Source organism: Mus musculus, chromosome X (genome assembly GCF_000001635.26).
Source record: "Mus musculus strain C57BL/6J chromosome X, GRCm38.p6 C57BL/6J".
NCBI classification, from domain to species: Eukaryota; Metazoa; Chordata; class Mammalia; order Rodentia; family Muridae; genus Mus; species Mus musculus.
This window is the reverse complement of record NC_000086.7, coordinates 154,471,266-154,485,170: the sequence shown is the minus strand read 5'-3', so window position 1 is coordinate 154,485,170 and position 13,905 is coordinate 154,471,266. Positions and strand designations below refer to the sequence as shown.

At 37.0% G+C, this 13,905-nt stretch overlaps 1 protein-coding gene across 1 annotated transcript; it reads right to left on the bottom strand.

Moving 5' to 3' along the window:
* Window positions 1–488: 488 nt before the first annotated feature.
* Samt4 (spermatogenesis associated multipass transmembrane protein 4) lies at window positions 489–3,169 on the bottom strand. Its single transcript, NM_029199.3, has 3 exons — window positions 3,104–3,169; window positions 2,563–2,672; window positions 489–1,275 (listed from the first exon to the last, which is right to left on the bottom strand). The coding sequence occupies exons 2-3, from the start codon at window positions 2,589–2,591 to the stop codon at window positions 603–605; spliced, it is 702 nt and encodes a 233-aa protein (NP_083475.1). The 5' UTR covers window positions 2,592–2,672; window positions 3,104–3,169; the 3' UTR covers window positions 489–602.
* Between the last annotated feature and the right edge of the window lie 10,736 nt (window positions 3,170–13,905).

The window sequence follows — 13,905 nt, the reverse complement described above, 5'->3', positions numbered from 1 at the left end:
AAAAAATCGACCTAGCATAACTGCACTCCAGAAGACCCAACAAGTAGCTGAAAGAGTCAGATGTAGATGTTTGTACCCAGGGGACAGAAGCAGCTTCTGAATTAGGGAAGGCTGAAAGAAGCTGAGGAGAAGGGCGAACCTGTAGGATGACCAGCAGTCTTAATTACTCTGGACCCCCAAGATCTCTCAAAAACTGGATCATCAAACAGGCACCATATGCCAGCTGATATGAGGCCTCAAACACACAAACAGTAGGGGACTTCTAGGTCTGTGTTCATTCAGAGATGATGTACCTAACCCTTAAGAAAATGGAAGCCCCAGGGAATTTAGAGTTCTGGTGGGTTGGGGGTTGAAGCATCCATGTCATGACAGGGGTTTGGCAGGAAGAATTGAATGTGGAAGAGTTGGAGGGTGGACACGGGACAGAATAAAATATGGAGTGTAAAAGTATACACTAATTTAAAAGAAAAGAAAAAAGAAACCCAGATGATAAAATTGGTGTTTTATTAGAACAAGTTGGTGACTACATAAGTTTTGTATGTCAATTGTAAATTTCTTCTAAGAGCCATCTGACAGATGTTGGCTATGCAGAAGGCCTCACTTCAGGCCTCTTGAAGGGCCACTTTGGAAACACTCTTGGCCTCAACTTGACTCTGTATTTTCAAATAGCTTATCTCAGAAAGAAACATGATCCCACCAAAAAGTGACATGGTTGCAGTCAGGATTCCCACTGGAAATACAGCAGTCACATATTTGTTTTTCAAGGCTTCTTTCTGGACAGGAAATTTGGGTGGAAAGTCAAGAGTAGTTTGGCCATAAAGATCTACCATATGGTTCCAGCTCACAGCAACAAATATAAAAAGACTGCTAATACCCAAAACTAAGGTAGAGAACTTGTAGCAATATATCTGCATCATTAGAAATGGATCTTTCATGCAGCTAATCCTGAAAGCTATCACACTGAAAACCAGAACTACAAGCTTCATAAAAATAGCCCATAATATCAGGTTCTGTGCATACTGAAATTCAAGTGAAATGGTCCAAGTTGAATCAATAGGGTTGTGAACCAGCATCTTGACTAGTGTTCCTGAGATGTTAAATAATTTAGGGTAATAAGCTCCCCAAAGTCCAAAGGACACAAACTGTACATCATCGTCTTCAAATTCCCATAGGCGCCAGCATTGATTGCTGGCAATGGCTATTTCAAACACCAAAGCTGATAGGCTGCTAAAGAGGCCAGTCAACTTGAAGATGCTCTTCTTCTCTTTGGAAAATCTGAAGATTGGATTGAACAAGCATAAAGTGAAGCCAGGAAAAAAGGAACATCAGAAACAAAGTGAGTCACCTTAAATAGCAATGTCTATACAGTTGAATAGTTGTATTTAAATAGCCTGCATATAGTTTTGATTTAAACACACATCAGATAAGAATATAGGAAGTCTATAAATCCAAAAAAATGGCAGAAATATACCCTATAATATATTTTTTGGCATCAATTTTGCCCTACTTACATAAAATATACATATTTGTTGTCTATTCTATGCATGAAATTAATATTGAAAAGTGAATTTAAAATATCACATGTAAGGTATCTTTTATTTCAACTGTGTTTGAAATACATAAATATTTTTAAATAACTCAAATGAGAGTAATAATCAGAGATATTGCTCAGAATAATTATATTTTAAAAACTATGGTAGTGGAATTTAAATACACACTTAATCCATCTGTAGTGTCTGCTGAAAGAATGAAAAGAAAAGACAAATGATAGAGATATATCATTTGATGTCCAAATTCTGTACTTGAGTTCTATATGTATTTCTTTGTATGTGTTCATATTCATGATTGTATGTGTGTACATGTGATATCTAATCATGTGTGACCACCTAAATTCTCTCCTCAGTGACAAAAAATAAAATCTATATGTAAAATATGAGGAATGATGGATATTTCTATCATTTCCAACAATGAACTAATGTTTCAACTTCAGAGTATGTGCTTCATTTGATTGAAATATATAAATTATCATGACTATGTTATGTAACTGTCTCCTTCAACACCAAACTATGCCTCCACATATACTATGTGCAAAGTTAATTAGATCAATTTTCAGCTCGTATCTTTGTGTGTAGTATTAATGCTCATTAAATATATGTGCTGCTGGATGCCATTAGTACTTGGGAAGAAAAGTAGTTGGCAAAATCACATAGACAATGACATTGCTTCTGCCTATATAGAAGGTTTGAAGGACCTACAAACTGGATCTCTTTGTAAGGAAAACATTGATACACCAGCAAGATTAAAACCATCAGTTGGCAAGAGATGGTGGCTTGTGTAATACTCTGCCTATTCCCATTTCAGGGCATGTCTAAGACAGTGTATGTGAAGAACAATGTATTTTGAAACAGAACTGAAATTGTGGTAAGGAAAGCTGATGTACAAGAAAAATGAAGTATAGCCTGGAAGGATCTTGTTTTACCCAACTCTAAATCCCATGAGGTAGATATGCGATTTTTAGAAAGATACCATTTTCAAACCTCCATACAATTTTTATGTTTTTACCTTTGTGTATCAAGGGTGAAGAGATCCATTTCAAAGAAGCTGATATCATAAATATCTTCCAAATAACAGGAAATTTTGAACAAAGATGAGACACACAAGAAGTGAATCACCTTTAGTAAAAGAAGTTCTGTTAGACAGGTATTTCAGCTCAGAAAAGTGTATTACTAATCAACCCCTGTCTCAAAACTATGTATTCCTCTCCTGTGCTTTAATTTGAGGATCATTAACATCCTTCAGGGCAATTAACACATCTGATATTTCTCAACCTCCAATGAGATCCAAACAATCATTATCCCATTTTATACATAGGAGAGCAACAAAGAGATGCTAAGTCACATGGTAAACTCTAAAAAACTACAAAGAAGTAATGGGTAGTACAGCCTCCTGAATCCTCAAAAAATCACACAGGCTTCCCTGCATTATGATATCATTAAGAATTTTCTCACATGGAAATTATTTCAAGATATAGCCTAAACATGTCAGTGACCTTTGAAAATTAAAATGGTTAATAAAAACTATGTGCCAAATATAAAATACTTGCCTCTTTGTGTGTTGTATGTATGAAGACCAAATATTAGTGACAACCAAATGTGATTCTAGAAATTCTGATGTTTCCATGGCCACCAGAGAAGAATGGTAGATTATGAACAATGAACTGGAATTGATGCAAATAATCTTAAAGGCAAGTGGAGGTTACTACAACTTTCATATGTGAAAAGTTTTAATATGACATTGTTCTAATTCATTTATTAATTTAAAATTTCCTTATACTGTATAATTTGTTGAGGAATTGGCCCTTCATCAAGTTTTCCATTCCCATTTCTACCACTTTACCCATTTCTCCCATTCCCATCACATTCTACATTCCTCTTTACTCATTTCAGTACTACACTCTATTTACTTTTCCTTGGATGATCCTTCCCTCCATTCTATTAGTAACTACATTAACTCTGTGGTAACTGGATTAAAATGCATATATAAAAGTTTAAAATCTATCATTCATACATGAAATGAAACATTCCACATATGTCTTTTGGAACCAAGCTGACATCACTTATAATTATTGCCATTTTTCAAGTAGCCACTATACATTATGAAAGCCATAACAAAGAAAAATTTTTAAATGGAATTTCACAGTAGAAGAGAGGAAGAGATTTCACTATAGAGATACAGTGTCACCATTTCCTTTTAACATTTTGGTCCACATGGAATTCAATTAGTGTCTTAGACACAGAAGCAGATTCTATATTGAATATGTGTATTTTCAGAGGTTCTGGGAAATATTGATTGTGTGAGAAAAAACATCTCCTTTTCTACATGGTGTATTATAGTTTTATCATGACTGTTAGGTATTCACACAAAAAGTTGTAAACGCATGCAATATTACTACTTAACAGTAGTCAAAATTGAAGTCATGGGTTGAGATACCTCCAAAAGCTCTTTAATTGTACAAGATTGTTTCATTTATCCTGTTTGTTTTGTTTTGTTTTGTTTTTTGTTGCTTGGTTGGTTGGTTGGGTTATTTTTTGGTTTTTATTTTGTTGTTGCTACTGTTGCTGTTGTTGTTTTCCATATGACATTAGGAATTGTGATCAAGGTTGTTCAAGAATTGTGCTGAAAATTTGATAGAAATTGCATGGAATCTATAGATTGTTATTGATAAGATTGCCATTTTTAATAAAGTAATACTATGGGTCCGTGAGCATGGGAGATCTTTTTCTCTTCTGATATCTCCTACAGTATCTTTCTTCAAAGACTTGAAGTTCTTGTCATATAGATTTTACACTTGCTTCGTTAGAGTTATACCAACATGTTTTTTACTATCTTTGTCTATGGTGAAGTGTGTAAATTCCCTTATCCAGTTGTGGACATTATCAACAATTTCAGCAAAGTGTTATGATACATATTTGACTTACAAAATTTACCAGTGTTCATACATATGAGTAAAAAGCATGCTGAGAAAGAGATCATGGGCATGCTTCTCTTCCCGGTTTCTCAAATGCAATAAAATATTTAGAATATACGTAATGAAAGAGGTAAAAAACTCTCTACAATGTTAACATTAAATGTGAGAAGAAAGAGATTAAGAAACATACTCGATTCTGAAGACCTCCCAGGCTTATAGATTGGTAGAATTAATATTGTAAAAAAAAGACCTTCATACCAAAACAATTTACTTATACAATGAAATCACAATCAACATCCACATCTCATTCTTCACATGAAAAGAAAGATAATCCTCAATTTGATATGGAACAACAAAAGACCCAGAGTAGCCAATTAATTCTAGATTAGTGTTTGTTCTATGCATTCAGCTCATTTTAATTGCTATGTTCATCTGTCTATGACCCAACTTTTATATATCTGTTTCTATTGAGTCTAGTTTGTTCAATAGTACAATGGCTACTCCAGCTTGTTTCTTGGGTCGATTTTTGTTGTTTTCCAACCTTTTACTCTGGGGTAGTGTCTGTCTTTGTCACTGAGGTGTGTTTCCTGTATGTAGCAAAATGATGGGTTCTGATTACATATTCAGTCTGTAAGTCTATGTCTTTTTATTGTGAAGTTGAGTTCATTGATGTTGAGACATTAAGAAAAAGTGATTAATACTCCCTGTTATTTTTGTTTTTAGAGGTAGGATTATTGTTTCTATGGCTATCTTCTTTTGGTCTTGTTGAAAGATTGCTTTCTTGCTATTTCTAGGGTGTAGTTTCTCTCCTTGTGATAGTGTTTTCCATCTGTTATCCTTTGTAGGGCTGGATTTGTGGGAAGATACTATGTAAGTTTGGCTTCCTTTTTTGGGGGGGGTGGAATATCTTCTTTTCTCTGTCTCTGGCAATTGAGATTTTTGCTGGGTATAGTAGCCTGGGCTGGCTTTTGTGTTCTCTTAGGGTGTGTCTGACATCTACCCAGGATCTACCTTTCATAGTCTCTGGTGAGAAGTCTGGTGTAATACTGATAGGTCTGCCTTCATATGTCACTTGACCTTTTCCCCTTAATGCTTTTAATATTCTTTCTTTGTTTTTGTGTTTAGTATGTTGAGTATTATGTGAATGGAGGAATTTCTTTTCTGGTCCAGTATATATGGAGTTCTGTATGCTTCTGGTATGTTCATGGGCATCTCTTTCCTTAGGTTAGGGAAGTTTTCTTCTATAATTTTGTTGAAGATATTAATGGCCTTTTAAGTTGAAAATCTTCATTCTCATCTATACCTATTATCCATAGGTTTGGATTTCTCATTGTGTCCTGGATTTCCTAGATGTTTTGGGTTAGAACCTTTTGGCATTTTGCATTTTCTTTGACTGCTGTGTCAATGTTTTCTATGGTATCATCTGCACCTGAGATTCTCACTTCTATCTCTTGAATTCTGTTGGTGATGCTTGCATCTATGACTTCTGATCTCTTTCCTCGGTTTTCTAAATCTAGGGCTGTCTCCCTTTGTGGTTTCTTTATTGTTTCTATTTCTATTTTTAGATCTTGGATGGTTTTGTTCATTTCCTTTACTTGTTTGTGTTGTCTTATAATTCTTTATGGGACTTTTGTGTTTCCTCCTTAAGGTCTAGATATTTACCTGTGCTCTCCTGTATGTCTTTAAGTGAGTTATTTAGGTCCTTCTTAAAGTCCTCTGTCATCCTCTGAATCTTGCTTTTACCATGTAATGGTGTATCTAAGACTTGCTATGCTGGCAGAATTGGGTTCTGATGATGCCAAGTGTAGTGGCTATTCCTTGTTGTCAACTTTCTGTTCCCATAACTCTAGGTTCTGCAGGCCTAGAAGTTTTGGCTCCAGGGAGTGAGTGTTCCTACCAGGAGCTACAAGAAACATTCCATTGAACTGGAAGCTCAGACTTCCCCCTGGTCATTTTGGGCTTCTAATGCCCTTAAGTCAACAGGCTAACAAAAGGAATAACAGTGTTAGGAGGGGTTAGAGATCCAGATTACCATGGGGAAATTGGATTACCTCTTCACAATGTGGGTAAACAAGATTATGTCTAGAATGTAGGAGATCCCTTAGGGCTTCTCTTAGCACTACCATGTCCTGTGATTAAAGTCAATGGGAAACTACAACAGCCTAATCCAAGCAGGATGACAAAGGACACAGTCCCATCAGGAATGAAGGTATGCATCAATCCTCCAGGAAAAGAGCCAAGACCTGCTGAGGTGCTTGCTGAAGGTGAAGGAAATACAGAATGGGTAGTAGAGAAAGGTAGTTATAAATACCAATTGAGGCCATGTAACCAGTTGCAGAAACGAAGATTATAAAGTAACATGAATGCCCCTGAATACATTTGTCTTTCTTCCAATTTCTTTAACATCAATTTGTGTTTAAGTTGAGACACTAAAAGGATGTTCCCAAGGAACATTGCCCCATTGTAAATTTACAAATGTGTTTGCGATTGTACAAGGGATAGTTACATCATGTTAGGCATATTCACAACCTTGTTATTGTTTCATGTGAACATGAGATATTATTTGTTTCAAGTTGACAAGGGGTGGATTGTAGTGGATATTCCTTGTTGTCAACTTGACTATATTTGGAATGAACTACAATCCAGAATTGGAAGGCGCACTAGTGACCCTTTTCTGGAGGCTGGGAGACAGAAGTTTCTGATCTGGAGCTTGGTATGGAGATATTGAGGCATAGTGGCTATGGATTCCAGTAGATTAATACAGGGAGATCTCTGAGTTCAAGGTCATCTGGGATTAAAGGTATGGTGGAACACACCTTTAATCTGGGCTACACATTCTGCTCATGACCATATAAGGACATTGGAAGAAGGGATTCTTGCTCTTGCTCCTTCGCCTTTTGGGACTGAGTAACTGCTAGTGTTGGAAGCCTACCTATGGCTCACAAGAAACGGGGTATAACTGGGAGGCAAGCCAGGGCTGAAAAGAGGGGGGAACTAGGTGGTTGAGAGAAAAATGGAGCTAAGTCAAGATTCATGATCAAAGCTCAAATTTTTAATAAAAGTCTGTGCTTATAAAGGGGGAAACCCATCCCCTGCCATGCCAAGTTTCTAGACCATAATGAACTGGTGCCACTGGTCAGGCAGGGTTCCTGTGTCTCTGGATCTTGCTGGGCACAATTACTCCCGGTGGTGTTGGGATAGATGCTGTGTCCTCCTCACCTCTGATTCTATGATCCTGGGCATGTTAGAGCACCTGGAAATGGAGCTTTCTCTGGGTGTTGTGATCAAGTTTTTAATTTATTTTCATCTTGATTTGCAGCTTCCCCTTCCTCTTCTCCTCCCAGTCCCTTCCTCTCACCTTACCTCCAACTATCCACTAATATTCCCTTTCTCCATAGTAAGTTTTCCACAGATATGAACCAGTATTGGTATATCAAGTTCAGTAAGACATTATACATTTTCTTCTATTGAGGTTAAACCAGACATCTTAGTTTGGGGAAAAGGATCCAAAGGCAGGTAATATAGTCAGAGACAGTCTCTGTTCCTCTTTTCGGAGTCCCACATAGAGACACAGTCTCATAGCTGTTAAAGAAATAGTTTCCTTTATAATCTTTTGGTTATTTATATTATACCACCCATAGTAGAAAACTCACAAATCCTACTAATGTAAAATAATTATTCAACTCCTCTATTATGAATGCTCTCACAAAGAAGAAATCACCCTTATTCAGAGGACTAGTACAACAGAAAACTAAGGAACTGAAGGATTTTGAAGTCTATAGCACTTTTTTGGGGGGTTGCTTTGTTTTGTTTTGTTTTTGAGACAGGGTTTCTCTGTGTAGCTCTGGCTGTCTTGGAACTCACTTTTTAGACCAGGCTTTTCTCAATCTCAGAAATCTGTCTGCCTCTTTTTTTGTTTTTGTTGTTTTTTTTTCTCTCTTTTTGTTTGTTTGTTTGTTATGGTTTGGTTTGGTTTGGTTTGGTTTGGTTTGGTTTGGTCTACAGCTCTTGAAGAATGACTGATAGACCTGGAGGCATCTGAGACACATATCACTTGTTTCTGACTTTCCATAAATTTTTAAGATGATCTGTTTAAAAACAGGCTCTTCTATGTAGTGGCAATGCTATATGCAAAGCCAGCATAAGGTGAAATAAAAGGTGCATCTCAGAAAGTTTAGCAGGATATCAAAGGCCATGGCCACATGTCCCTGGAGTGGTATCAGAAGGTCTAAGTTAAATCTTGAATCTTTAAGATGATTATGGTCCCCAACTCAAAACTAAAGGAAATAAAACTTAGCTTACACACTCTTTCTAATCCACACCACATTGAGGCTGACATTGTGGTAGAATTCTGAGAGCAAGATTAAGAATCTTATGCTGAGTAAATCAATACTAAGACTAGTATGTTGTAGAAACAGCCTGGTATAGCCTTACTGCAGAAATGCATCTGGTGTTTTGTTTGTGTATATGATAAAAGTGGCAGGTTACACAGCCTGCCGTCTTCATACAGCAATGCAAATAACATTTGGTAGTGAATGAAACACTATGGATTCTGGTTGTAATGTGATTTGATAAGCAACATTCTGATGACCAGGAATTTGCCACTGAACTTTACTGACATGAGTGGCATGCTTTGTTTGAGACCTCTACTAAAAATCACAGAGATGACTGTGCACTTCCAGTCAAGTCAACAGAAATTAGAGGCACTTACAAAAGGGGAACCTGAATTGAAAGATTGCTTCTACCAGCCTGGCATATGGGCATGAGTGTTTCCCATTTTCTTAATTACTGATTGATGTTAAAGCTACCAGCCCACAGTGGACAGTAACAACCTTGGACAAGTGGTACCTAGTTGTATATGATATTTTTTGCTATCCATGCTTTTAATGACTGAGCAATTTCTCCAGAAGTAACACAGTGGAATGGCCATGTAATATAAAAGAATAACACCTGGTAAAAAAAACTCCACAAAATAAATGACACATGCCTGAAGCAGCCATCTTCTGAAACCAAGAAAGGCCTTAAGTGGAAGGATTCAGACATGATCCCAGCTGTAAAACCTTATACCTACAGACAGGCTACAGATTTAGGGACAATACCACTCCAGTCTTTGTGATACCCACATGAAGTCTGAATTGCAAATCTACTACTTATGTCCAGGGGGTTTCAGTCTAGTCAGTGTATGCTCTTTGGTTGGGGGTTCAGTCCCTTAGTTACCCCAAGAGTCCACTTTAATTGACTCTGTTGGTCTTCCTGTGGAGATCTTATTCCTTCAAGACCCTTAATCCTACCCCCAAATTTTCTTTAAGAGTCCTGGGATCTATCCAATATTTGACCATGGGTTTCTGCATCTGTTACAGTAAATATTACTTGTCATTAATAACTTGAGTGAATGGCACTTGCCTGTGGTAGTGAGTCTCATGTTGGACTGGTTATTGGTTAGCTGTACAATCAGTCTATGCTCTATCTTTATCCCCTAAATAGGGCTGCATTGTCTGGCCTCAGTGGGAGAGGACATGCTTAGCTATCTCTGTAGAGACTTGATGCTACAGGGTAGGATAATAATGCGGGGTGCCTCCAACTTCTCAATGGAGAAGAGAAAACAATGGGGGAGGCATAGTGTGAGGGGGAACTAGTAGGTGAGGCAGTAATCAGGATGAAAAATTAAAAAAAAGTATTGGAAACATAAATATGTATTTATTTATGGAAATTGGCTGGCATTCTAGTAATTCTGTAGAGTATTAGTAATAATAATAATAACAAAAACAATAATAATAATAATGTATGTGAGTTCTACACTGTGCAATCCTACCAACTAGGAGGTTTATCTGAGTTAAACAAATATTTTATAGAGATCTGCATGTCTTGGCTGGAATAAAAGGCATGGGCTACCACTACCCTGCTCATATATTTTATTTTAGCTCCAAATCATACAATTCTTAGAGATTTATAAAACAAACTTAAACTGTAGTAACAATTTGAATTTACTTAAAACATTTTAAATATCTTATGTGTGCTTTTAATACCACAAAAAAGTATTCATTTTATTATGAAAGAAAACTCAAAAGCTGATATCCAAGCTAGCACAGGCCTTCTTGCAATGTACAGTCTAACACACCTTAACATGGAATTAAGACATGTTTTATGAAAACCTTGTTTTTAAAATTTTGTTCCAGTTAAGTTTATCTTTGGTAAGTTATCATTTCAAAATACTATTATTTCTTATTTTTACCTTTTCATGCTTGATCAAATGAAACATATTTGTTAGTCTTTATCCGTTACTTTGGACTTAATGATCAAGCTATCTAATGAATTATAACCTCTTCTGTTTAATAAAGTTAATAAATTATTATGCAATAACTCTCTGGGGTTATTTATTACCCCTTTCTATTTCTTAAGCATATATACTAATTTGGGAATGAGTAGAGAGAAATATAGTGAAAATACAATCAAGCATTGGGTCCAAAAGATCCATATGTGTGTCCTGTAATTTCATTATTACCAGATCCAATTCTCTCTCAGCATCAGCTAATATTTTTCGTGGACTATTGAAGTCCTTGTTAACTTGAAAGGTTTGAAATAAACTACTTAACTCTAAAGAAGTTAATGCAGGTATGGGCCAGTTAATATCCCCCAGAAATTTTTGAAAATCATTAAGAATTTGAAATGTAAATGAAGAAAATACCTAATTAAAAAAAAAAAAAAAACAAAGGGACTGGTGAGATGGCTCAGTGGGTAAGAGCACCTGACTGACTGCTCTTCTGAAGGTCCAGAGTTCAAATCCCAGCAACCACATGGTGGCTCACAACCATCTGCAACAAGATCTGACTCTCTCTTCTGAAGTGTCTGAAGACAGCTACAGTGTACTTACATATATTAATAAAATAAATCTTTAAAAAAAAAGAAAGAGAAATTTAAAAAAAAAGAATTTGTAATTGATCACTCCTGATTTGTATTTTCTGTGTTTGGATTTCAGTAAACTTATCTTATGTCCTAGATAATTAACAGAATCTCTTCTTCGTATTTTTTCAGGAGCATTTTATAATACCCAGCAAAGCAAAATTCTCTTTACTTCATCAAACAATTTTTATGTGGTATTTGCATCTGAATCAGCCAGTATGTTATCATCAATATACTGATAAGTTTTATATTCGGGAAGCTGTTTACGAATACTTTCTAGTGCCTGTTTTCCAAAATATTTGCACGAGGTAAGACTGTCTAACACTCCTTATGGTAAGAATTTCCAGTGTTATTTCTTTATTTGGCAGTCATTATTATAAAAAGCTCCTGGAAAACAAAACAAAACAAAACAAAACTTTCCTCATCATTCCCATGCAAAGTTATTCTGAAAGGGAAATCTTTTAAATAAATTACAATCAAATGCTATGACTTCAGTGATAACAAAGGCTATGGATTTCCACGTTGCATGGAGTCCATTGGCTGAATCACCTTATGTATGTTTCCCAAATCTGTTAACACCTCATATTTTTCTGATTTATTTTCTATAAAAGGACATGAATTTCATCTGCTCTTCCTGTTACAGTTGTTCTAGTATCTATAATATTTGTAATATACTATGTTTCCACCCATGTAGGTTTCCCATTTAACCATTTTAAAGTTAGGGTACGTAGTGGCTTTGAAAGAGAAACACCTGCAATGTCTATCTTATGGAAAACTTGAGCAGTCTGTGACTGTGATAATACCTTTTAATATTTTCCTCAAAATAATTTCTTTTTTTTTTTTTTTTTTTTTTTTTGGTTTTTTGAGATAGGGTTTCTCTGTATTGCCCTGGCTGTCCTGGAACTCACTTTGTAGACAAGGCTGGCCTCAAACTCAGAAATCAGCCTGCCTCTGCCTCTTGAGTGCTGGGATTAAAGGTATGTGCCACCACTCCCGGCAAATTAATTCTTTATTTTATAGTTTGTTTCTGAAATTAGAGGAATGTTAATATGTGTTGTCCATTGCTGCAACAAATTGCATCCCCATAAATTTGTGGCTGTATTAGACACCTGTGGGCTTAATTTTCCTGTTTGTACTTCTGGCCCTATACACACAGCCCCTCTTGCACTTTGTTTTACGTGAGATAAAGTTGCAATCCCTAGAAGCATGATATTTACCTCTGAAAAGGCAAATCTGGTTGCTATGATTTTGGTAAACGTATTGTTATGTCTGTTTCGCTGACTAATAACTTTCTTTCTTTCTTTCTCTTTCTTTCTTTCTTCCTTCCTTCCTTCCTTCCTTCCTTCCTTCCTTCCTTTCTTTGTTTCTTTCTTTCTTTCTTTCTTTCTTTCTTTCTTTCTTTCTTTCTTTCTTTCTTTTTTCTTTTTTTCATCTTTCTTTCCTTCTCTCTTATTAGATATTTTCTTTATATACATCCCAAATGCTATCCCACAAGTTCCCTATACCCTCCCTCTGCCCTTGCTCCCCTACCCACCCACTCCCAGTTCTTAACCCTGGCATGCCCCTGTACTTGGGCATATAAAGTTTGCAATACCAAGGAACCTCTCTTCCCAGTGATAGCCTGTCAGAGACCATCCCGTGAGAAAGTGAGCCCTTCACAATCTCCCTAACAGGCCAAATGGCCTTGTACTAAGAGCTGGTTATCACCCCCCTTCCCCCCTATTCCTTTCTTGGCACCTGAGGCTGTAAAGCTGAATTATAGTACCCTCTTCTCTATCTCTTCCTGAGTTCCCATGCCATCCAAGGACATGAGTTACGCCTGAGCCCAGCCTGACCCCCAAGGCTGTCAAGGAGGATCGATGTTCCAGAGATAAGATCCAGAGTGCCCGCTGCCTGGCGCCTGACTTCAGCTCTCATGTCAGCAGATGCCCACTTCTTTGTTCTTTGTATAATTCTCCCTCGACCCCTCCCATATTCCCCTCGATGTATGCTTTAAAAAGAAGGCACCTCAGCCTAATAAACGAGACCTCGATAGGTACTCTTCCTGGTCTCCTACTTTTCTTTCTTTTACTCCCATTTCCTTCCAGGTTCGCGGTCCCCCTCGCACCCATGAATAACTGAATCCAGCGAGATGGGATAATAGACAACTAGGACATCTTCTGCTACATATGCAGCTAGAGACACAAGCTCCAGGGGTAATGGGTAGTGCATATTGTTGTTCCACCTACAGGGTTTTAGACCCCTTCAGTTCCTTGGGTGCTTTCTCTAGCTTCTCCATTGGGGGCCCTGTGTTCCATCTTATAGATGCCTGTGAGCATCCCCTTCTGTATATACCCAGGCACTGGAATAGCCTCATATGAGACAGCTATAACAGGGTCCCTTCAGCAAAATCTTTCTGGCATATGCAATATTGTCTGGGTTTGGTGGCTGATTATGGGATGGATCCCAGGGTTGGGTAGTCTCTGGATAGTCCAACCATTAGTCTTAGCTCAAAACTTTGTCTCTGTAACTCCTTTCATGGATATTTTGTTACCTAT

What these genes read in the sequence shown, in the direction of transcription:
- Samt4 (NM_029199.3), bottom strand. Translation starts at nt 2,591, where the DNA reads ATGGATCTCTTCACCCTTGATACACAAAG. An exon ending in TTCACCCTTGATACACAAAG is followed by an intron (nt 1,276 to 2,562) that starts GTAAAAACATAA and finishes TCCAATCTTCAG; the next exon opens with ATTTTCCAAAGAGAAGAAGA.